Consider the following 23,970-nt stretch of genomic DNA (forward strand, 5'->3'; position numbering starts at 1 on the left):
TAGGTTATATCCAAGGGGTGGTTGGGGTTTCTTGCTCATGTAATGCCACTGAGGGATGAGTGGGGCTGGTCACTTTCAACTTAGATGTCAGGACCAACTTACCTAGCCCTGGGCTACTGGGCTCCTCATGGGGCAACACAGGATTAGATGATGTAATGTAATTTTGTTATGGTGTTTTTCAGTAATGGTATGTGCCATAGATTGTCCGGTATGTGTGCAGTGGGATAGCCGAGTGGGTTTTATTCTAAAGACCACCACCCTCTACCATGCTACCCTCCCTCCAGGCTGCCACTGCCTGAGAAAATTAAGAAAACTTTGCCTGGACAGCTTCCATCACAGAGGTGCTCCTGTCACCTTGGAAGGCATTGGCAATGGTTAGCACCAATTATTTGTATGGCTAGTTGAACTTCCATCACAGAGGTGTTCCTGTCACCTAGCAAGGCACTGTTAATGATTAGCTGTTGTGATTTGTATGGGTAGTTGATTCCATACATTACTAAAATATTCCTATAATTCATCCAAGCATTGCTAAGACAGTTATGACCTTTACTTGCCATATAGCCTACAGAACCCAAAATTATATGATTATAGTGATTGGCAGGCAAAAGTTACATCATAGTAGTAGAAGCTGTCTCAGTTAACTTCCTGATGAGGTTAATAATGAAACCATTATTCATAACACTGTATGAAGTTTTATTATAAAGCTTAGATAAAGAGTGGTATATATAACAATAATTCTCTAATGGCTGATTAATTTCAATGCAAGGCCAAGGCTTAGCAAGGCCTGTATCTGGTTGGTTGCATGATAAATACATCTGATTAACTGTCAACATCAACCATGAAACACTGACACAAGGGCACAGTCTGATATTCAGTTTGTCATGTGGAAAATCACTATAATTCCTATAACGCCACAAGCACATATTATAAACAAGTAGTGAAATAGCCATACATAAGAGTTTTCATACAAGTTTGTTAAATAAAAAATAAATATATATATATATAATGTATATTTATGTGACATAAGATAATCCTGAAATGTAATTTGAAAGCTGCTTGAGATATGTAATGTATATAGTGCAATAAAATGTCAGTGTCATCCCTGAATGTGAAACTGTTGGCAAGTACAAGAGGGAAGTGAAATCACCTGGTACCTGAAATGCTTCCTGCAGTATAATATTCTGTCCCAGTACAGGTACATAACTTCTTTTCCCCACTGGCAGAGTAATTATTTAAGACAAGGTTCTTGGACTATAATTTATCCATATAGTACCTCTATTCTGGCTTAATAGTGACTCCACGTCGTATCTGACCCCAACCAATCAACCTGAAACAAACAAAATGTTCAAGCATACTGTATGGTACTCAAGAAATAAAATACACAGACAAAATGGTAACAGCTCACCACACAGCACTCCTATACAAGGTGGAGTCAAAAGCTTTGCATCTAAACTCCCCTACTCCAAAATCAGTCAGCCAGTTTCTCTCTCTCTCTCACAGGTTCTGCTGAGCTACGTTTTCATGTGTCATTAATTATCACAGGCACACAATAAGTGTGTGGAAGTTCCTGCCATGCACTCACTTGATGTAGTTCTATTCAGTGAACTCGACAGTACACTACGTGACAAGTAATATAATTTCCTGTAATCCAAGAAACCATTTACTACACTTGATGGTAAGAATCATAACATTTATCAAAGCTCCAACATGCTTTCATGCGTTGGCCTTGGTCACCAACTGGCAGCCTTTCTATTCAGTCTCCTATCCTTGAGGTCACATTCTATGATCTCATCCCTGGTCATTTTGGCTCTGCATCTTGCAACCCTACCCTTGATGTTCACACTTCTCCCCTTCCACACCCAACTATCATTTTTCATCCACTCAACATGCCCAAACCATCTCAAAATCTACCCCTCCTTGTCACATCACCAATAGCTACATTTCTGTCCCTTTCTTCCTGTCATACCATACACCCAACAAAGATAATCACTTTGCAGTCTACTAGGTTAAAGCACTCCAACCAGATGTAGCCCATAAGGGAGTTGTTGTTCTCACAATGACTGTCAGGACTGACTAGTCTAGGCCCAGGTCCCACCACTCCTGCCGAGACAGTAGCAACATACCCAGTTCCCATCTATCCACAAAATCACCCTTTTTATCTCTATAATGAAAGAAATGACTGGTACTTTTATCCATTCACATACACATCTGGTCAGTTCTGGAACTGTCACCTTCAATTCATGTTTCCCCATGCTCAAGATTATGTCTTTTAAATGCAATGTGTCCAGACATCTCAAAATTTAATGGATCTTGATTCTGGCTTGCTGTTTTCAACTCCCTTATGAAAAAATAACTTTTTGCAGTCTCAGCCTTTGTTTCTTTTTACATAAGTCTATGACATAAAGGATATACAACTGGCCTACAAATCTGATACCATTGCACAACTGAAAACCTCCAGCCACCTCCTATCAACTGTCACACCACCTGATAATTTGGGAACACTGATTATATTACAACTAAAAAATTAAAACTTTATTTAGCCTCACTCTCATCTTATAAGTCAGGACCAACTTTCCTAGCCCCGAACTCCTACGCTCCTCCTGGGGCAACATAAGGGTTGAATGATGGATGAATGGATTTAATGAAAATTATTTGCCACATCAACTGCTGAGGTTATTAGCAGCACACAAATGTTTCAGTGTCACTGTGGTAACCTCGTGTCCCATGATATGAAAAGAATACTGGTAACCCACCACAGGCTCAAAACCTAACATAGAGATATCTCATGGCATCAGTCCCCCTCCTGCACTATTAACATACTTGCATGCCCCCCCTTTTCTTAAATCATACATTTCCCTTATCCCTACATTTACCAGCAAAACAAAACCATCTCATATTTGTCTTCGTTATTTCCTTACAGCTCCCTTCCTTCCCAACTTACCGCCAGTGCTTGTCGATCCTGCGAGAAAGGGCAATCTTCTCTCCCTCCTCTGTGCAGACTGGTTGTGTGAGTATGATCTTGGCCAAATCTGCACGCACTGCCAACACTCGCCCTCCCGTTGACAGAGATCCAATGTTCACCATCAACATCTCGTTCTTTGTTAGCTTTTGCACCTGTAAGTGGAGGAAAAAACTTACTAAGTTTACAATAACTAAATGGTATTGTTTAAAAACTAGAAGAGGTGATTGAAATGGATGGATAAAATATGGTGGAATGAAGATGTGAAGCAAGCTGTGGTGCAAAAGATGAAAGCATGTAGTGAGTGGATGGGACGCAGAGGCATCGAAGAAGTTGTGAGACGGGAAAGAGTTATATGTGGAGAGGAAGAGAAGAGTGAGAAGGTTAGTAAGAGAGTAAGAAGAAAGTGGATGGAGAATCTGCAAGGAATTTGAGTTATATGTAGAGAGGAAGAGAGGTGAAAAGATTAGTACAAAAGAGTAAGAAAATGTGAATAAGGAATTTGACTGGAAAGTGGAGGGAATGTAAGAGAATGTTCAGGAAGGAGATAGAGTGCACAGGGCGATAAAGAAGTTAGTAGGGGAGTAAAAGATGAAAATGGTATAGATTGTGTAGAAGGAATTAAAGGCGAGCAGATGGAGAGAACACTTTAAGGAACTGTTAAACATAGAGCATGAAAGTAGTGTGAGTATAAATGGTTGGGGAATGGCTGGGAGGAGGAGGGAGGTGAGACAGGAGGAAGAGATCAGTACGATGGAAGTAGTGGAAGCTCAAGAAGAAAGTCAGAATGGGGAAAATCTCAGGGACTGATGGTGTGTTTGTGTGTGGTGGAATACTGAAGCATGAGGGAGAGACAGTAGTAAAATAGATATGGAAGATGTGCAGATTGGTCTGGGAGGTAGGTAGAGTCCCAGAGGATTGGAAGTCATGTATAATTATATTGGTATGTGGGGGCACTCACCATCCAGTAACTTGATGTAGTGCTGCTTTGGGTGTCTGCCCTTACCTCTCTTCCTTCCTTCCTCTTCTGCCTTTCTTTCCTTCATTCTTTCTACCTCTGGGTGACTCTACAGTGAGTGACAAGCCAAGTGGTTTCCTGTACACCAGGAAACCCTTTACTATGCTGGGTGATAACCATATAACCAAGTTATGGCACCTGGTGGTTTGGTGGGCAATTAAGGTGCTCCAATTGCATTGAGCCTGTGTAGGTTTATATCCAAGGGATGCTTGGGGTTTATTGCTCACATAATGCCACTCAGGGACAAGTGAGGCTGGTCACTCTCATCTTAAATGTCAGGACCAACTTGCCTAGCCCAGGGCTCCTACACTCCTCATGGGACAACATAGGATTGGATGATGGATGGACAAGGGAAAAGGAAGTGTGTGGTAATCATAGGGGCATTTGTCTTCTTAGTGTAATGGCAAAGTTTATAGTAGGATACTGACTGACAGAGTCAGGGAAATAACAGGGGAATTAGTTAGAGAAGAACAAGAGGTTTTAGGAAGGGAAGAGGTTGTGTAGATCAGACATTCATTCTTAGTTCTTTAGTGGAAAGGTTTCCAGAGTGGGTAAAGAAGTTGTATGCAGCCTTCATGGAAAGCATATGGCAAAGTGGATAGACAGGGAATAAATATGAAGAATATATGGAGTAAATGGGAAGAGTTTGAGTGCCATGAAGAGTATGTATGAGGGTGCGAAGGATGCAGTGCATGTGGAAAGTGAATTGGGTGAATTTTTAAAATCTGAATGTTGGATTCAAACAGGGATGTGTCATGTCTCCATGGTTGTTCGATCTGTATATGGATGGGATTATAAAAAGAGATACAAGGTAGAGCATTGGATGTTGGAGTGGCCCTAATGAGAGAGGGCAGCATTTGGAAACTTTGTGTTGTTGTTTGCAGATGATACTGTATTGTTAAGTGAAGACACAGAGGAGCTGGAAGGCTTGGTGAACGAGTTTGGGAGATGTGTAAGAAACAGAATTTAAAGGTGAATGTGGGGAAGAGTAAAGTTATGGTGTTTGAGGGATATGAAGTCACTGAATGTAGTGAGGCTGGATGATGAGAAAATGGAAAATGTGAGTACGTTTAAGTACTTGGGTAGTGTGATGCATAAGGATTGAAGTTTGGAGGATGAGGTGCTTTAAAGGGTACAACATGATAGAAAGGTTGCTGGTTCTTTGAAAGCAGTTTTAAGAAATAGGGAAGTGAGCATGGAAGTAAATAATTCACTGCGTGATAGTATCATGATACCAACTCAAACGTGGAAGTGAAGCTTGGACCATGTTGGAAGGACAAAAGTCACGAGTGAGAGCAGTGGAAATGAGTTACATTAAAACCTCGATATAATGAACTTCAATAGACCGAAATTCGCTTTTATTGGACTTGAGGAGCTACCGGACTAAATTCCTATATATAAAAGTCCGATAAAGCCAGAAGCAGTCCGGACTGCCTGACCACTTCAGCTATGTTCACCACAATAAGATAAATAAAAGACATGTTTATCAGTGTACAGTACAGTACTGCAGTGGTAGTCAAAACAGTTTAAAAACCGTTCATACGACCCAGACTTATGTCTGATATATCGGAAAAAGTCCAGTTTAGCAGGGGGAAGTCCAGATATCGCTTTTATCAGAATTTCGCATTTTTCGGAATGGCATGGGCCCCAATTAGTCCATTATAGTGAGGTCTTACTGTATATGAGAAGCATGTGGAACTACATGGAGAAACAGACTGACAAATGAGAAGGTGAAGGAGCATTGTGGTGTGGATGTGATAAAAAGTGTTAGGAGAAAATTAATATAATGAGGTGGTTTGGCCATGTGGAGAGGTTGGAGAGCAAGAGACTAACAAGGAGAGTGTATGAATGAGGTGGAGGGGGGGAGAGGGAGGGCAAGGCTGAGGATGAGTTGGAGGGATGGAGTGGAGTGGTATGTGAGACAGGGGGGGTTGTGAGCTGGGGGGAGGGAAGTGAAGAGGCAGGGGACAGGGTGACATGGAGGTGCTTTGTTTATAGCAACCCCTTATGGATCTTTACTATCATCTTAAATGTCAACTATTTATCTTGGCAGACAACATGAGTAACAGTTGTATGTGAAATGTTTCTATTAAAAATACATACATGCATGCAGCATGTATGTATTTTTAATAGAATATACATACTTGCTATATGCATGTACTGTATTTATTTTTAATAGAAACATTTCACATACAACTCTTACTCATGTTACTCAGGTAGAGCTGACATTAACATGAGAGTGAAGATCCGTAAGGAGTGGCCACAAACAAAGCACCTCCATGTCACCGTGTCCCCTGCCATTTCACTTCCCTCCCCCCAGCTCACACCTCCCTCTCTCTCATATACCTCTCCACTCCATTCCTCCTACTCATCATCAGCCTCCCCCTCCCTCTCCCCCCCCACCTCACTCATACACTCTCCTTGTTAGTCCCTTGCTCTCCATTCTCTCAACATGGCCAAACCACCTCATTGTATTAATTTTCTCCTAACACTTTTTATCACATCCACATCCACACCACAATGCTCCTTCACCTCCTCATTTGTCAGTCTGTCTCTCCATGTAGCTCCACATGCTCCTCTCATATAACTCATTTCCACTGCTCTCACTCGTGACTTCAGTCCTTCCAACAAGGTCCAAGCTTCACTTCCACATATTTGAGTTGGCATCACGATACTATCATGCAGCGAATTATTTACTGCCACACTCACTTCCCTATTTCTTATCACAACTTTCAAAGAACCAGCAACCTTTCTTTCATGTTGTACCCTTTAAAGCACTTCATCCTCCAAATCTCCAGCCTTTATGCATCACACTACCCAAGTACTTAAATGTACTCATATTTACCATTTCCTCATCATCCACCCTCACTGTACATTCAGTGACTTTATTTCTCTCAAAGACCATAACTTTACTCCTCTCCACATTCACCTTTAAATTCTGTATCTTACACACTCTCCCAAACTCATTCACCAAGCCTTCCAGCTCCTCTGTGTCTTCACTTAACAATACACAAAGTTTCCAAATGCTGCCCTCTCGCATTAGGGCCACTCCAACATCCAATGCTCTAACTTGTATCTCTTTTTATAATCCCATCCATATACAGATCTAACAACCATGGAGACATGACACATCCCTGTTTCAATCCAACGTTCAGATAAAAAATTCACCCAATTCACTTTCCACATGCACTGCAGCCTTTGCACCCTCATACATACTCATGGCATTCAGTCTCTTCCCATTTACTCCAGACATTTTTCATAATTTTCCACATTCCCTGTCTATCCACTTTGCCATATGCTTTCCATGAAGGCTGCATACAACTCCTTTGTCCACTCTGGAAACCTTTCCACTAAAGACCTAAGAATGAATGTCTGACCTACACAACCTCTTCCTTTCCTAAAACCTCCTGTTCTTCTGTATCAAATTCTTTTTATTTCCCTGATTCTGTCAGTCAGTATCCTACAATAAACTTTGCCTATTACACTAAGAAGACAAATGCCCCTACTGTTACCACACACTTCCTTTTCCCCCTTTCCTTTGCTCATCCATCATCCAATCCTATGTTGCCCCATGAGAAGCATAGGAGCCCAGGGTTAGGCAAGTTGGTCCTGACATTTAAGATGAGAGTGACCAACCTAACTTGTCCCTGAGTGGCATTTTGTGAGCAATAAACCCAAACCACCCCTTGGATATAAACCGACACAAGCCGAATCAGGTTGAAGCGCCTTAATTACCCATTAAACCACCAGGTGCCATAGCTTGGTTATATGGTTACCATCCAGTGTAGTAAATGGTTTCCTGTACTTGTCACTCAGTGTCAAGTCACCCACAGACAGAAGGAAGAGGAAGGAGGGAAGATATGAAAGGGTAGCCACCTGAGAGTAGCATGACATCAAGCAAGTGGATGGTAAGAGCCCCCACCTACCACTGGCAAGAGTAATAAAAAAAGGTGCAGGTGGTTGTGCTTCTGACCTGGACCTAGGAATTCAGAAGGCCTGACTTGTGTGTGAATGATCGTGTGACCTGAGCCTGCTGTTTGACTAAGACACATGCACACAAACAAAAATACACCAGCACCTACCTTGGCACCCTTCTTGTCACCTTCAGTTCGGACACCCAAGAGTCGCCTGAGAAGGAAGTACGAAATCTCAAGTTCCGTAAAAATCTCAGGGAGTGAGCCCACAGCACCTAACACCTGCCCCACCATACGGTCAGCACGGCACAATGTTGGATCAATCTTTGTACCCACACCTTGAATGAGACAGAAACCTCCATTAGCAAGGTCAATACTGTAGTTTTTTTTATTCTAGGGTTTCACCCAGGTTAGTATTTGGTAGAGATGTGCCAATATATCAGTATCGGTGGTATCGGCCCATTTTTAGAGTACTGATATCGGTATTGGCTGATTTTCCGCTGATACTATCAATACTTTAAAGGAATTTAGTGCGTAGCATATCACTTACTGGAAGTTATTTTGTTAAACAGAATTTGGATATTTTACAGGGATGAAAAATAAATTATCGGTAATATCCAATATTTTAGTATCATATTATTTTGAGTACATGGTGCGTAGTAATACAGAACATTCTTTGGTAATGAGCCACATCTACCACCAAGGACATGTACGAGACAGGTTGGTAGCCTTGCATCTCCAGCTCAGGGCTCTGCCACAACCCTCAGAAAGCAGGCACCACCCTCCCTCACTGGTATCAGTATCAGTAGCAGTATTGGTATCAGTCCAATTTTGTGGTACTGGTATCGGTTAAAACTTTGGTATCGGTAAATCTCTGGTGTTTGGTTTTATTTTAAATTCATAAGTGCATTCACAACACCTAAATGGTCATGAACTGTCTCAAATAATCAATATCCTTTAACTAAAGCCCCCCCCCCCCAGGAAGGGATCACGCCAGCCGCAAGCCGATACATATCTAGCGGGGCTCGGAGTATGACCTTGACCTACTTTCACTAATTTTGACCTCTTAGGCAATTTTTATCCCTACAACAAACCTGTAAAATTTTGTGATACCTTGGATGGCTGCGAAGTTATTATGCCAACAGACACACAGAGCTCGACTTACTTTCACCAGTTTCGAACTCGTAGGAGATTTTCATCCCTACTACACACCTGTAATATTATGTGGTGATATCCTGAGCGGTTGCAAAATTATCATGTTAACAGACACAAACAGACAAAATGAAAACAATACTCATAGATTTTCATCCCTAATACACATCTGTACAATTTTGTGATGATATCTTGAGCAGATGCAAAGTTATCGTGCTTACAAACACACAAACCAAAAACAAACCAGCTTTGCCATCACGGCTGGTAAAAATTCCTGATTCAAATACAGTACAGTACTCATTTTCGTCAACAACTCAATGGCAAAAGATCTGTCCTATTCTGAACCATTTCATTGATTTATCCTGAAATAAATACAGTACTTACAGTAAGTGCATCCACAGTAAATGGTGGAGAAATGCTCTCAAGGGTTCTACAGAATTTTCTTAAAGGATCTGTATTCAGGCAGTCCTTACTAAGTCACAATGTGTTCGTTCGTTTTCGTTCGTTCGTTCGTTTTTAAAGGCTCCAACATGCTTGCATGTGTCGGCCTTGGTCACCTAATGGCGGCTCTCCATGCTGCACGATCCATTGCAGCCTCCCTGTTCAGTCCCTTAACCCTAAGGTCACACTTAATGACCTCGTCCCATGTCTTTCTCGGTCTACCCCTCATAACCCCACCCCCAATATTAACACTTCTCACCTTCCTCACCCAACTATCATCCCCCATCCTCTCCACATGTCCAAACCACCTCAATCTACCTCTCCTCATCACAACACCAATACACTCCAGTCCCATCCTACCTCTCAACTCTTCCATTGTAAACCCAGCCCCTCCAGGCCTTGGACGCAGGGACGCACTGCACATCCACCTAATCATTGCCATTTCTGTACGTCTGAGCCGGCGAATGTCTTCCTCCTTCACTGCCCAGGTCTCACTGCCATACAGCATTACACTCCTAACACACGCTGCATACAAAGACCCCTTAGCACGTAGGGAGAGCCCCCTCAATGTCAGGAGAGGCAAGAGCTCCCTGAACTTCTTCCAACCACTTCTCACCCTAGCCACAGAGCTAGCTCCAGCCCCACCTCCAGCACACAACATGTCTCCTAAATAACAAAACTCTTCCACACACTCAAGAGATTCACCAGCAAGTTCAATTCTTTCACGTCTGACGATCTCCACCTGCTCACCCCGGCACGCCGTACACATAAAATCAGCATTATCTCGCAGTCTACCTCTGATACCACTACATCTCTTATGCACCCATTTATCACACACACCGCACAAGATGGAATTACTTCCCACGCCCTTGTGGCAAACATACAATTGATCCTGTTAATTGGAGGAAAACAAGCATTAGCTTTACACATAGAACTTAATGATTAGACAGTATTATGTAACTAACTGTTGAACTGTGAGTAAAAATGAACATCCAAAAATGCAACTTAGAGCAAGGACTTGCTACACACCAAAACAATAGTAAAGACACTCACCAATGAGGCCACCAGGGACAGCAAACTGCAGCTCGTTGGTCTCAGCGAAGAGTGAGATGATACGTGATCTGATAGGTTTACACACCACGCGCCCCGTCTCTTGCTCACGTGACATGATACCAGGCCGCACCTCTATCTCCTGGCCGATCTATGGGAATACAACAATCTTTAGTGCAATCAATGACACAGCTCTCATTACAACTTTACAGAATCATCCTACACTAAATGTTTCTCGTTCATATGATCATGTGACGCAGTCTCTACTCTCCCCTTGGTAAGAGCTAAGGCACTGCTGCTATTCTGAGGACATGTTGAAGCATATAGCACTCTGTGACTACATGCCCTGCCTGACATCAACCAACTGTCCATGGGTGAAATAAAAAGCTGAACCTTTCAATCAATAGTTGATAGTCTAATCCACTACACCTTAACTACAATGTCTACCTATCTATAGCCAGATGCCATAATCCCATAAAGGGAAGCCGTTTGTCTTTGAGTAGTTTTTACAGGGAGGGGCACTAACCCTCCGCCAACTCATTTGTTAACATGTATGGGTTGGTTATATGGTTATCTCCCAGCATTGTAAATGGTTTCATGGCTTACACCAAACCATTTGGCTTGTCACTCAGTGCAAAGCCACCCTAAAAGGAAAGAAGAGTAATAATAAGTAACAGGGAAGATGGGAGAAGTAGGGAGAGAGAGGGCAGACACAGAAGACAATGATACAGGTGAAGGAAGCAGTAGGCAGCACTACAGTTCTGGTCGCCACCATCTACCACATCTGTGCCCTTATCTTCTTAACTTCATTTATATTTATTTTTCATTCTTATACTGATCCCTTTTGCATATCACACTCGTGATAATTCCCATTTTCTTTGATTTTTAAATTTTTACTGCATCCAACTCATTCACCCCTTTCTTTACTTTTCCATATTCCATTGTGCTGTTCCTGTCTTACTCTTAATTCTCATTTGCTTTCATTTTTAAACTTTTACTGCATCAAACTCATCAACTTCTCTCTCTTCTTTTCCATATTCCATAATGCTGGTCCCATCTTACTAGTTAACACCCCTGCAGTGCTCCACAAACACAGCATTCTTATCACTCTGTGTCAGCTGGTGGTAGTGGTGACCAGCATCCGACCATGTAAGTTGTGCCTTTTAGTTGTTCCTTTGCCTTTTCATTCTTTTTCTGTGTGCCCTCCTCTCTTCCTATTTCTCCCATCTTTCCTGTCACTTTATTACTCTTCATTCCATTTGAGGCAATTCTACATTGAGTGACAAGCCTAATGATTTCCTGTAACCCAGGAAACCATTTACAAAGCCAGGTGGTATCCACATTATTAACCCGTTAACTGCTCATGGCGGTTTTTTGGAGGTGTCCATGGTGCGCAGACAAAAGGGTAAAAATGAAATTTCCCAAAGGCCAAATTTTGTCTAAGGAATTGACAGAACACATGCCAAACTATATAGTACCGAAATACTGTACTAGCTCAATATTTACCTTGATAAAGCCATGGATGAACATCGAAGTGTCTGATTCCCTATTGGAATGTATGGTTTTCGTTTTATTTTTATTTTTCGGTTTAGGTTTTGAAGGCTTAAACATGCTTGCATGGGTCGGCCTTGGTCACCATGGCACTATGTTCAAAATTCACCTACGCAGCCAGGGCCGTATTGAGTAGTCGCACTCGGAACAACCCAGACTGTATACAGCAGTTAACGGGTTAAATAACAGAGTGATATGGAGTCTACTTTGGCGCCCCTGTTAACTGGTTGGAGTGATGGAAATGCTGTGTCCATCTGGAAACCAAACCTTCACACTTTTCCCCATGCCTCGCTGTGGCAAGGCGCTGTCTACAGCAAGGGAACATTGTGGTTCACTTTACGGGAGTTCCGTGCAGGGGCAGTTGCTTACTTGTGGATGATGGGACAAAATCAGGGCTACTGAACAAGAAAGCAATTTATAATATGATCCCAAATCACTGATGTAGGAACTGTAAAAGTCTTCTTGGACCCTCATTTTATGACCAACTATATTTTTCTTTTTTAATGCTTGATAGTTTGCTTATACAATCAATGTGACGGCCAGTTTCTTGTTATGCAATCTTGTTTTCCTTGATTATATGATCACACCAGCACTAAATTCATTACATTACCAATTGTTGTATGATCAGTTTTCAAAAAGGCATCCCAGTCATACAGTAAGGGTGTGCTGTATAGTTCCCAATTAAGTGAACCTAAGTCTTCTGCCATCTCTCACTCATATTCCTCTGCAAATACTTTGTTTCTCAGCTATTTCCCATCCAACTATGTAAAGCCCAATAGAGTCTAATTCTGAAGGGCAGTTGGTGTTTACTGCTCGTAATGGCATTAGAGGCAAGCAACAAGTAACTCTTCTCTTCAAAATGCAACCTAGACTCAGGTCCCTGTGCTCCTCACTGAGCAGTACTGGACTGGATGATAATGAGTTTTTTTATTATGTAGCATCAAGTTTTCTGTACAAAATTAAACCCACTTAAAAAGGAGACAAACTGTATCAGCAACAGCAATATCATATCAAAAGTACACTTGAATACCCACTTCTCTGCTACTCATATCCCACATCTCACCTTCAGAACACCCCTGAGGATGGAACCACCTGCCACACCTCCCTTCAGATCCTCGACCTCACAGCCAGGCTTGTTGACATCAAAGGACCTGATGACAATTAGGCGTGGCTCCGTGAGGAAATCTCTCTCTGGGATGGGAATCTTCTTGGTGATGTACTCACATACTACATCAATATTGAGCTTCAGTTGTGCAGAAATGGGTATGACTGGAGCCCCTTCTGCCACTGTGCCTGGAAACACAGACCAAACTTAGTAAAAGACCAACAACATACAATCTCCCATGCTTTGCTACTTACTCCTCTGTTGTCCTCCAATCTTTCACACTCTCCTCCCTGGCCCTTCATCTCTCTTCCTTTTCAGCACTTTTGAACACCCTCTTCTACCCCCTTGTACATTCATTTCTCTCTTCCACTCTTAGCTCCTCAACCCTCTGATTTCCTCCACTCTTTAACTCCTACTTTCCTAAATCTTCTCTCCTTGCTCACTTCTTTCCTGCACTCCTCCATGCCCCTTTCTCATCCAATCTGTAACCACCAACATGTAACCCCATTCTCCAATCATAAACAACCACTCTTCTTTATCTTTCATCGCTTATCTCCATGCCTTCACAATGCCATCACCTTGCCAACTGGATCACCAACCTTGAATGAACCTGAGGATCTGGTCGTACTGGTCCCGCAGCTGAGACTCCCGACAAAGGTCGATTTTGTTCTGTAGGATAAGGATGTGCTTCAGCTTCATGATCTCAATGGCTGCCAAATGCTCTGACGTCTGTGGCTGTGGACACGTCTCGTTGGCCGCTGAAACATTTGCTTACATCAAATATTGCTGGTCTCTTAACAAAATACCATACTTTCTAACCTCTTATGTCACAAAGGTATACTCCATTCCTAATACACCAGAAAAAGATACCACACAATAACTCCTCACTATCAAATTAATATGACATTTTGCAATAAGTGATATATTACATGGACCCTTTTCAGAAAGCATACCATTATTTCAACTGGCCAGAATGTGTGAACAGTTATGACCAAGGTGCTCAGTAGTCCGTAAATATGTGGGTATTTCTTATTGCTATAAACTGTTTCTGCTTTTTTGCATGATATGCACATAAATGAGTGACCCTTATAAAATTTTACTTAGAATAAAGTTGATCATTCTTGTTGCAAAGTGCACGTCCTGTCAAGGCAGAATAAAACTATCAAGTATCAGTCTCAGGTCTCCTACAAACCATCCAACAAATCAAATGACATTTAAGCCATAGCCTGTGACATGATGATGTCCTGACCTAATGATGGTGGGGAATGTCAATGATGTTTTAGTCAATTAAAGAGTATATAAATATCAGTATGCCCTGTCAATATCCCCCATGATTTCTGTTGTAATGGAATTCAAGATCGAGAGAGAGAGAGATAGAGAGACTGGCTTCACAACAAGCTGTCTGCAAACTAAGAAAGTATGGGAGGTGGAAAAAGCTTAGCAAGAATATCAAGGAGGGGGTGACGAGTTATGATTTAGAATTGGGGTGGGGTGGGGGGGGGGGTGTATGTGGGTGCTCACACCCAGGTAAGAGTGAATGGAGATTTGAGTGATGAGTTTTCCGTGAATGTTGGTGTGCATCAGGAGTCCATCTTGAGTCCCATTATGGTACTTGAAGCCCTTTCACGTGACTTTAGAAACTTTCTCCCGTGGGAGTTGTTGTATGCTGATGATTTGGTGTTGATTGCAGAGAACGAAAGGGAGGTGGAGGAAAGGTTTAGGAAGTGGAGAGATGGTATGGGGCACAAGGGTTTAAGGGTAAATGGAGATAAAACAAAAGTGATGATATCTAGGGTTGGTGGCAGTACTGTCAAAGACGAGGGAGAGTGGCCATGTGCAGTTTGCCACAAGGGCGTGGGAAGTAATTCCATCGTGTGGTGTTTGTGATAAATGGGTGCATAAGAGATGTAGTGGTATCAGAGGTAGACTGCGAGATAATGCTGATTTTATGTGTACGGCGTGTCGGGGTGAGCAGGTGGTGGAGATTGTCAGACGTGAAAGGATTGAACTTGCTACTGAATCTCTTGAGTGTGTGGAAGAGTTTTGTTATTTGGGAGACATGTTGTGTGCTGGAGGTAGGGCTGGAGCTAGCTCTGTGGCTAGGGTGAGAAGTGGTCGGAAGAAGTTCAGGGAGCTCTTGCCTCTCCTGACATTGAGAGGACTCTCCCTACGTGCTAAGGGGTCTTTGTATGCAGCATGTTAGGAGTGTAATGCTGTATGGTAGTGAGACCTGGGCAGTGAAGGAGGAAGATATTCGCCGGCTCAGACGTACAGAAATGACAATGATTAGGTGGATGTGCAGTGCGTCCCTGCGTCCAAGGCCTGGAGGGGCTGGGTTTACGATGGAAGAATTGAGAGGTAGGATGGGACTGGAGTGTATTGATGTTGTGATGAGGAGAGGTAGATTGAGATGGTTTGGACATGTGGAGAGGATGGGGGATGATAATTGAGTGAGGAAGGCGAGAAGTGTTAATATTGGGGGTGGGGTTATGAGGGGAAGACCGAGAAAGACATGGGACGAGGTCATTAAGTGTGACCTCAGGGTTAAGGGACTGAACAGGGAGGGTGCAATGGATCGTGCAGCGTGGACAGCCGCCATTAGGTGACCAAGGCCGACACATGCAAGGATGTTGGAGCCTTTAAAAACGAAACGAAAAGAAAACGAAATGATACATCACTGGGTGATTTCCACGTGGAGAACCAAGCACAAATGATCCTATTTTCCAAGTGGAGAACCATGCACAAATGATCCCATTATGAACAACTTTATTTTATCTATCTATCTACATACTGACTCTCGGCTACTTTTATGTGAAGCTATAGAATGTGGTGTTTTTGGTATATCAGGCAGAGTCTGGATTCCGGGGACTTGAATGATGAGTGAATGGAAACGTGAACCATTGGACTGGGCAAACTTGGGCTGTCTGGACATTGCTACTCTTCATCCTCCCTTAGGGTGGGAAAGGAAGTCCAGATGATGATGATGATAGAGAATACACACAAAATCAGTAGCACCAATATGACCTGTTGATTTCACTGCCCAGTTATATGAATGTCCCTCAACTCACATCCTAACCCAACAGAGGATGGTGAACTGCAGAAGAGCAACTTACAACTTGCAGTTCACTGGATCCATGTTAAGCTGATTCAGAGGCTGCAGAAAGAATAAATTGTATGATAATAGATGTAATATTGCCTCTGTCAACTACAATTACTTACGGTACCACAGAAGCTCTATAGTATGATCATTACTGCACCAAGTGGTTCTTTGACTAACCTATAAGAAGCAGCGCAGCATCCATGACTGCAGCACCGTTCAGCATCGTGGCCATAAGAATATCGTGACCAGGGCAGTCCACAAATGATACATGACGGGTAAGTCGGAACCTAAAATGAAGGGAAGGCAATTATAGTGGCATATGTCTAATTAGACTTCCTGAAGTATGAAGTTGTAATACCTTGACTTATGAATATTCATTTACATGCATCTCTCCTATTCAACTGTATAATTTTTCAGGTTATATTCAGGGGACCAGTTTTTCAAAATCATGTTACAAAGCTAATACAAGTACAACAAAGAAGGAACAGGAAGTGACCTGAACACTAAAGTAACGGGCTAGCTTTGAATCCAGTCTTGATTTTCATTAACCTGGCACACTAGCCAGTTTTCCTACTAAATTCTACTACTGTACTGATGTCAATGTTAGTCACCCTTTATAAGGTCTCCCCAATGTACAGTACCTATCTGTACTATGCTTTCAAAATTATTTTTACCCAAGTGATGGATGGTTTCACAATGTGAGGTGTTGTTGTTAGTGATATTTTGTATACAGCCATATACAGTATAGTGTTCATCGTCCATGGTGAATTAATAGGAACTGCAGGTATACCCTTAAATTAAAAAGTACCAGTACCTGTACCAGGGAAATGTTTTCAAAATTTTACCTGCTGTTGTAAACTGACCATGATTACATAAAGATATTTTCTGAAGGCATTGTACAAGCACAAGCTGGGGGTTGCAACTCCTGATTCCATGTTCTGATCAAATTAATCTTTTTTTCAATCTTGAATCCTATAACTTTACCAATGCAATTCAACTTCCTTCATTTTGACATTCTGCACAGGAGCGAAAGGTTTAACCCATTACCAGTACTTTTTTTTTTTTTTTAAATAAAATTCTGGCAAGCATCAACTGACTTTACTCAGTTTCAGTAAGACATTTCTGGGCTGTAGGAGTTATACCTGGCAAACAATATCTCTAATCACTTCAGACTGAGCACACCTTTACTCTTGGTTGGCACCTCAGGCACCATGTCCCCAGGTTGTAAAGGTTAACCAGTATAGTATATTTTCTTTGCCAAGCCAAATGGTTTCCTGTACACCAGGAAACCATTTACTATGCTAGGTGGTAACCACATAAACAAACCATGACACCTGGTGGTTTAGTGGGCAGTTAAGGTGCTCTAACCAGACGAGCCTGCTTTGGTTCATATCCAAGGGATGGTATGGGTTTATTGCTCACATAATGCCACTCAGGGATGTGTGTGGCTGGTCACTCTCATCTTAAATGCCAGCACCAACTTGCCTAGCCCCGGACTCCCTCGTACAGTCGTCATAGGGCAACACAGGATTAGATAATGTATGTACACCCGAAAGCACTAAGCTCTCCCCCCTAATAGCCGGAGTCGCGGCCAGTGAGCGACCAGGCGATCGAACACCCCACATCCACCGTCCCTACCCCAACCCCAAAGCGTTGTTGGATATATGTGGGACGGCTATAGCTGGTGATGTTACAATGTGTCATGACTGTTTTTATATACAATCAGAACCAGTAGGGGTAAGTATATAAAGGCAATTAATGTGTAATACTATGCTGGTATCCACAACATACGAAAATGGCACGAAAATGAAAGAAGACATACGGCGTATTATGTGTTATTGACTATATACTTACATACTATATTATAATGTAACTACAGATAAATATAGTATAGCATCTGATGAAAGATGTGATGTCGTTTCTTATACATTCTCACTCCCACCTCCATCACCCTTCTCTCTGATTTGCTGTCTCCACCAAACGCCTCTCATACCCTGTCATCCCCCATCCCCATCCATTGTTAACCAACATAAAGATAATGATAAAATAATCTGTAAAGTATTAATCATATTGTATTATCACACGCTTCTGCATTATCACCAACAAATATAAAACATACAATACTCCGGTATACCTGCCAACCATTTCATCCTGTTGTAAGATGTTACATGACATACGGTTGTTTATCGTTAACACAGGTTGTGTGGCTTTGGACGTCCATTAATCCATATGAGCATGGTAATTTAAGCCTTACATTATAAACTCGTAAGGATTATGTTCCTGTCATTATTGGATGAACGAAACGTATCAGGGATCGGCTCTGACGAACCACGAACTCTGTTTTAACGAAAATATTCCGACCACTTGTCACAATAGTGACACAGTGTCATTATGTATATGACTGAATGTGGGTCAATCGTATACATAACGACATTGTGTCACTGTTGTGTTAAAGCAGAGTTCGTGGTTCGTCAGAGCCGATCCCTGATTCGTTTCGTTCATCCAATAATGACAGGAACATAATCCTTACGAGTTTATAATGTAAGGCTTAAATTACCATGCTCATATGGATTAATGGACGTCCAAAGCCACAAAACCTGTGTTAACGATAAACAACCGTATGTCATTGTAACACAAGGTCCAACTTGCAGTGTGTATGTCATGTAACATCTTACAACAGGATGAAATGGTTGGCAGGTATACCGGAGTATTGTATGTTTTATATTTGTTGGTGATACTGCAGAAGCATGTGATAATACAATATGATTCATACTTTACAGATTATTTTATCATTATCTTTATGTTGGTTAACAATGGATGGGGATGGGGGATGACAGGGTATGAGAGGCGTTTGGTGGAGACAGCAAATCAGAGAGAAGGGTGATGGAGGTGGGAGTGAGAATGTATAAGAAACAACATCACATCTTTCATCAGATGCTATACTATATTTATCTGTAGTTACATTATAATATAGTATGTAAGTATATAGACACTAACACATAATACGCCGTATGTCTTCTTTCATTTTCGTGCCTTTCTCGTATGTTGTGGATACCAGCATAGTATTACACATTAATTGCCTTTATATACTTACCTACACTGGTTCTGATTGTATATAAAAACAGTCATGACACATTGTAACATCACCAGCTATAGCCGTCCCACATATATCCAACAACGCTTTGGGGTTGGGGTAGGGGCGGTGGATGTGGGGTGTTCGATCGCCTGGTCGCTCACTGGCCGCGACTCCGGCTAACAGGGGGGAGAGATTAGTGCTTTCGGGTGTACAGTATAGCTAAATGCTCTGAGACAACAGTTAAAAAAAAAAAACTTCAGTTGTTCCTAAAAGTTGCAAAGAGCAGCAAGACCTCACACACTGATGGTACAGATTAATATCAATTATTCATAATGTTTCAAATGCTTAGAAATTGATACATGATAGGGCATAGGGCAGAGGCTGACTGTACAGTACAGTATGCCACATTTGAACCTGGGCAGTATTAATGTCAGTTGAAAGTTTAGCTACACTTTCTGACATTCATTCAACATATATGTCTGGCCATTTCAACCAATAACTGGTACCTCCACTCACTCATGTCACTGCTGCCAACAAACTTGAAAACACATCAAGGTTGTCAGGTGTATCAAAAAGCATGACTCCCAGTACAGTGCTACAAAGTGATTGTGATTGTGTCCCACATTCAAAGGTGACATACTGTGCATGACAAACTACCACTGTCATCCACCTGGTTCGTACATACTTTCCTGAGCAGTTTGGCCGAGCACAGGGGAAAGCATCTTCCTTATGGCTGCTGGCTGAGATGAAGCAAGCTGGTCGAGGACATTTGGGGTTGTCACACTTGTAGATCTTGGCATTAGCATAACCTGGAGAGAGGATGAAGCACAATATTATAGTGGGTGTTTAAGTGTGTGACCCAGTTCACTGGTCACTTTTATAAGTTCAACTATGAGGACACTTCTGCTTTCCCATTCACTTATTCAAATCTTACCCACCCTATTTATTGATGGAAAATAAGGGTAGCTACTATGTGAAATAATGCTGTATTATTGGCAAAGGGTGGGATGCAACTCAGTGGGGAGAAATTCTCCTACTACCTGTAGGAGAAAGGAACTGAAAGCTAATACTGAAATAAGTAAGTTTACAATGTTTGAAGCATTTAAAAGTACTGATTTCAAGTTGCTCTACATTACAGGGTATCAACAGCAAATTACCTGAACTGTACAATAGGGACTGAAGAACATGACAAAGCAAAGAACTTTAAATACGTGGGAGCTCTACTGTACATTTAAACATGGTCAATGAAGTATGAGAGAGAACACTTCTAGAAAGATTTGGAGAAATGAACAGTCCTGGAAGTGGAGCTGGTTGGTTGGGGGGGGGGGGGTAATGTATGCTGTCCAGTGCTAAGTTGAAAGGTATGGTAAGTCTAGATAATATATATCAGCAAGGTCTTGGGAAAGGGTAGGAAAAGGTGAGAACACATGAAAGACTCGGGAATGTCTAAATACAGCGTACTGTACAAACAATCCCCACAAAGTCTAGGGTTAGGCAAAGTGAAACAACTCGGAGATGTTTCAAGGCTGAGGACTTACAAGCACAAAAAATACTCTTAAGTCTGATTTAAAAATATGTGCACTGTAAGTGAAGAACTGGGGGGGGGGGGGGGGGAAAATACAGGATGGAACAAGTGAACAATGCCAAACTGTACAATACTGGTAAACAACAGCTCATGCACTCAAGAAAACATTCACAACCACTTCAATCCAGGCGACATCCTTGTTACGTAGTTTATTCTTGTTGCCACCAGATTACTTCTTTCAACAATGAAAGGCAAAGGACTTACCGAAAGTCTTTATTAATGGTATACCTAACCCATCCCATTTATAAATTCTGTCGTAAGCTAAATAAAATAGCTAAATACAATCATCATAAGGTAAGAATATAATGCAAAAGATGTCCATACGCTTAATGGGCTAATGCTGTAAGTCTTATGGCATCTTCTCAATTTACTACTTGCTATATCCAGACTATTTTGTTCATCATGGGGTTGACTTATTAAACTGAAGCAGCTAGATGTAGCCTTCATTAACTCATTTCACTACAAGAAGCCTACCCTAGGTTGAGTAAATTTTCTGGACATGGCAAGAATAAACAAAACTGGAGGGTTAAATATGATGAAAAAGAGCATCACATACCCAATTTGATGGTGATGTTGCGCTCCAGTTCATTCTTAAATCTGACAGTCTGTACACCAGATATGGCCTTCACCACAGTGGACTTGCCATGAGCCACGTGGCCAATGGTTCCTATGTTGATGGTGGCTTGTCGACTGATCACCTCTGGGGAGAGAGGCGTCAGTTTCTCGATATCCTGTAGAAATGACAGTTTATGTCAGGGATATGTATGACCATTTACATTAGCTTCACTGCCTTGATCTACAATGATCACCCTACCTCCTTCATGAAGATAATGTCTTGTTTATTGTTATTTCCAAACAATTTCATTCACTTTAAAAAACTTTCCAAACTGGTGGAGTTAAATACTATACAGTACATCCTTCAAAAATCCCTTATACTGTATATATAAGGTAAAAAGTGGTGGATACTATATATTCTTCAATAATCCCTTGTACTGTATTAGGTTGTAGGTGGTGGTATCCATCCTCCACTCACTTGATGTAGTGATGCCTACTACTACTTTCACCTTTATCACTCTTTTTCTCTGTCTGCCCTCATCTCTTCCTATTCTCCTATCTTTCCTGTCACTTTTTACTACTCTTCCTTCTCAGGTGACTACCCTAAGTGACAAGCCTAATGGTTTCCTGTAGGCCAGGAAACCATTTACAATGCTGGGTGGTAACCATATAACAGGCCCATAGCCAGACTTTTCTAACAGGATGGGGGATGGGGTCTTTTCTGCTAAATCTGGACTTGCATAGCAGTTGGCGGGTCAGAGGCCTGCTGAATGCTTGCAGTGGAGATCTGGGTGTATGCATTTGACACTGAGATGCAGCACAAAACTCCTAAACAACGGAAAATGACTCTGCAATGACATTTAAGAAACTGACCATGAGAAAGTGAACGTTTTGATTGTCTGACCCTCTCGACCTCCCCACGCTACAGGCTTGTATAACCAACCCATATGTGTTTCCCACGTGTCAACAAGTGGGTGGGCAGAGGGTTAGTGCCACTCCCCATGAAACAACAGCAGTAGTTCAAAGACATATGGTCACCCCTTAAGGGATTCTGGCATCTGGCTACAGATAGAGAGATAAATGGTGAACAGCATTTAAAAATGGTCTTTGTTTACAATCCCCAACAATGCTGAAGACAGATGGACGCCATCTCAGAACACCATTTTTGGTAAAATTACCCTCATCAGTTCTAACGTATTCAAACCTAACAAACATTTTCATAAATTAACCTAACCTAATTTATCTAAATCTTACATAACCTTATGCTAACCTAACCAAAACTTAAGGTATCTTATCTTAACCTAACCTATCCTTTACATAATCATATATGCCTTATTTACTGAAGAAGCTTCATTCTCAAAATTGCATTTCTGTACACTTTTACAAAGTCTCTGAATCAATTCAGAGGTAGTTAAATTTTTTGTTAATACCCAGTACTGTATCTGTAGCTATTTAAGACGTGGTCCGATATTTTCTTGAAATATACCAACAACTGTACAAATGAATGGAAAAACAAAGGGAAAAAAACAACACACACGTAACACCAAGAAAACCACTGGCTGAAACAAGAAAATTATTGCTGCTTTGGAGAAGTCCTCCAAAGCAGAACAGTTTGGCAGATGCAACAATTTAATATTTTTTTAAAATACTGATATCTTTATCACTCAATACCCGTACTTCATATCTATGCTGGAATGTAGGTGAAATAATAGAGTGGTTAAGATATTGAAATAGTCAGGTGGGCATTCCAGTACCCCAGTGAGAGAGAGACCACTGGCTTAAACACTAGGAACCCAGTAAAAATGAATGCTTTACTCTTCTACCGTCAGCAAACCGAAAAAGGGTTACAACTGTCAGGGTAACTTTGGGATATTTTGCCTGAAAATTGTGGTAACACAAGGCACACTAACTTAAGGAAGCAGGGTCCCTTGCTGAAGCAAACTAATTCCATATTTTTGTTTGTATATACTATCACACACTGGTATAATCAGAGGAAACTCAACGCGTTCCCTTATGCACATTTATTTCACAAAAATATTTTGACAGCTGGCGAAGGCAGGACAAAGTGGCATTTGTTCTTATCTCAACTATTCTTACCACTAAAAACCATCCTAAGGCTAAAAACTGGGTAGTGGAGTTACATACCAGGGTTTTTAAGTCTTGAACAGCTAAATTGGCCATATTATCTTATATTTGATTAACCTCACGTTCTCTTCATCACCCGCAGTGTGTACAGACCGGGAGGGATGACTCGCTCCACGAAGTTAAGGATACAAACTCTTCGTAGATATAAGCATTAATTCAGAAAGATGAGAGGATGGTCAAGAGGTAACACATTAGCACTTGTTGACTACATACTCATTAAAAGTTGATCATGTAAAAATAGGTCTATAACAGAAATATGCTTCAGCGACTAAGATTCTACTTGCTAGCTCGCGAGCCTTCAAAAATCCTAACAAAAATA

At 41.6% G+C, this 23,970-nt stretch overlaps 1 protein-coding gene across 1 annotated transcript; it reads right to left on the bottom strand.

The window, feature by feature from the left end:
- Nucleotides 1–686: 686 nt before the first annotated feature.
- eIF2gamma (eukaryotic translation initiation factor 2 subunit gamma) lies at nt 687–23,762 on the bottom strand. Its single transcript, XM_080278190.1, has 10 exons — nt 23,652–23,762; nt 21,508–21,682; nt 20,052–20,175; nt 16,468–16,577; nt 13,790–13,948; nt 13,149–13,378; nt 10,538–10,685; nt 8,060–8,229; nt 2,942–3,114; nt 687–1,327 (listed from the first exon to the last, which is right to left on the bottom strand). Exons 1-10 carry the CDS (start codon nt 23,685–23,687, stop codon nt 1,276–1,278), a joined length of 1,377 nt encoding a protein of 458 aa, XP_080134316.1. The 5' UTR covers nt 23,688–23,762; the 3' UTR covers nt 687–1,275.
- Between the last annotated feature and the right edge of the window lie 208 nt (nt 23,763–23,970).

Source organism: Coenobita brevimanus, chromosome 72, assembly GCF_032717465.1.
Source record: "Coenobita brevimanus isolate Jiangsu-jjx chromosome 72, ASM3271746v2, whole genome shotgun sequence".
In the NCBI taxonomy this organism is placed as follows: domain Eukaryota; kingdom Metazoa; phylum Arthropoda; class Malacostraca; order Decapoda; family Coenobitidae; genus Coenobita; species Coenobita brevimanus.

Bases quoted from the DNA above. Each gene is read 5' to 3' on its own strand.
- eIF2gamma (XM_080278190.1), bottom strand. From the start codon at position 23,687: ATGGCCAATTTAGCTGTTCAAGACTTAAAAACCCTG. The intron at 20,176-21,507 runs GTATGTGATGCT...TCCTCTCTCCAG, and splicing joins CAACATCACCATCAAATTGG to GTTATGCTAATGCCAAGATC. The intron at 3,115-8,059 runs GTAGGTGCTGGT...CTCCACTTACAG, and splicing joins GTGACAAGAAGGGTGCCAAG to GTGCAAAAGCTAACAAAGAA.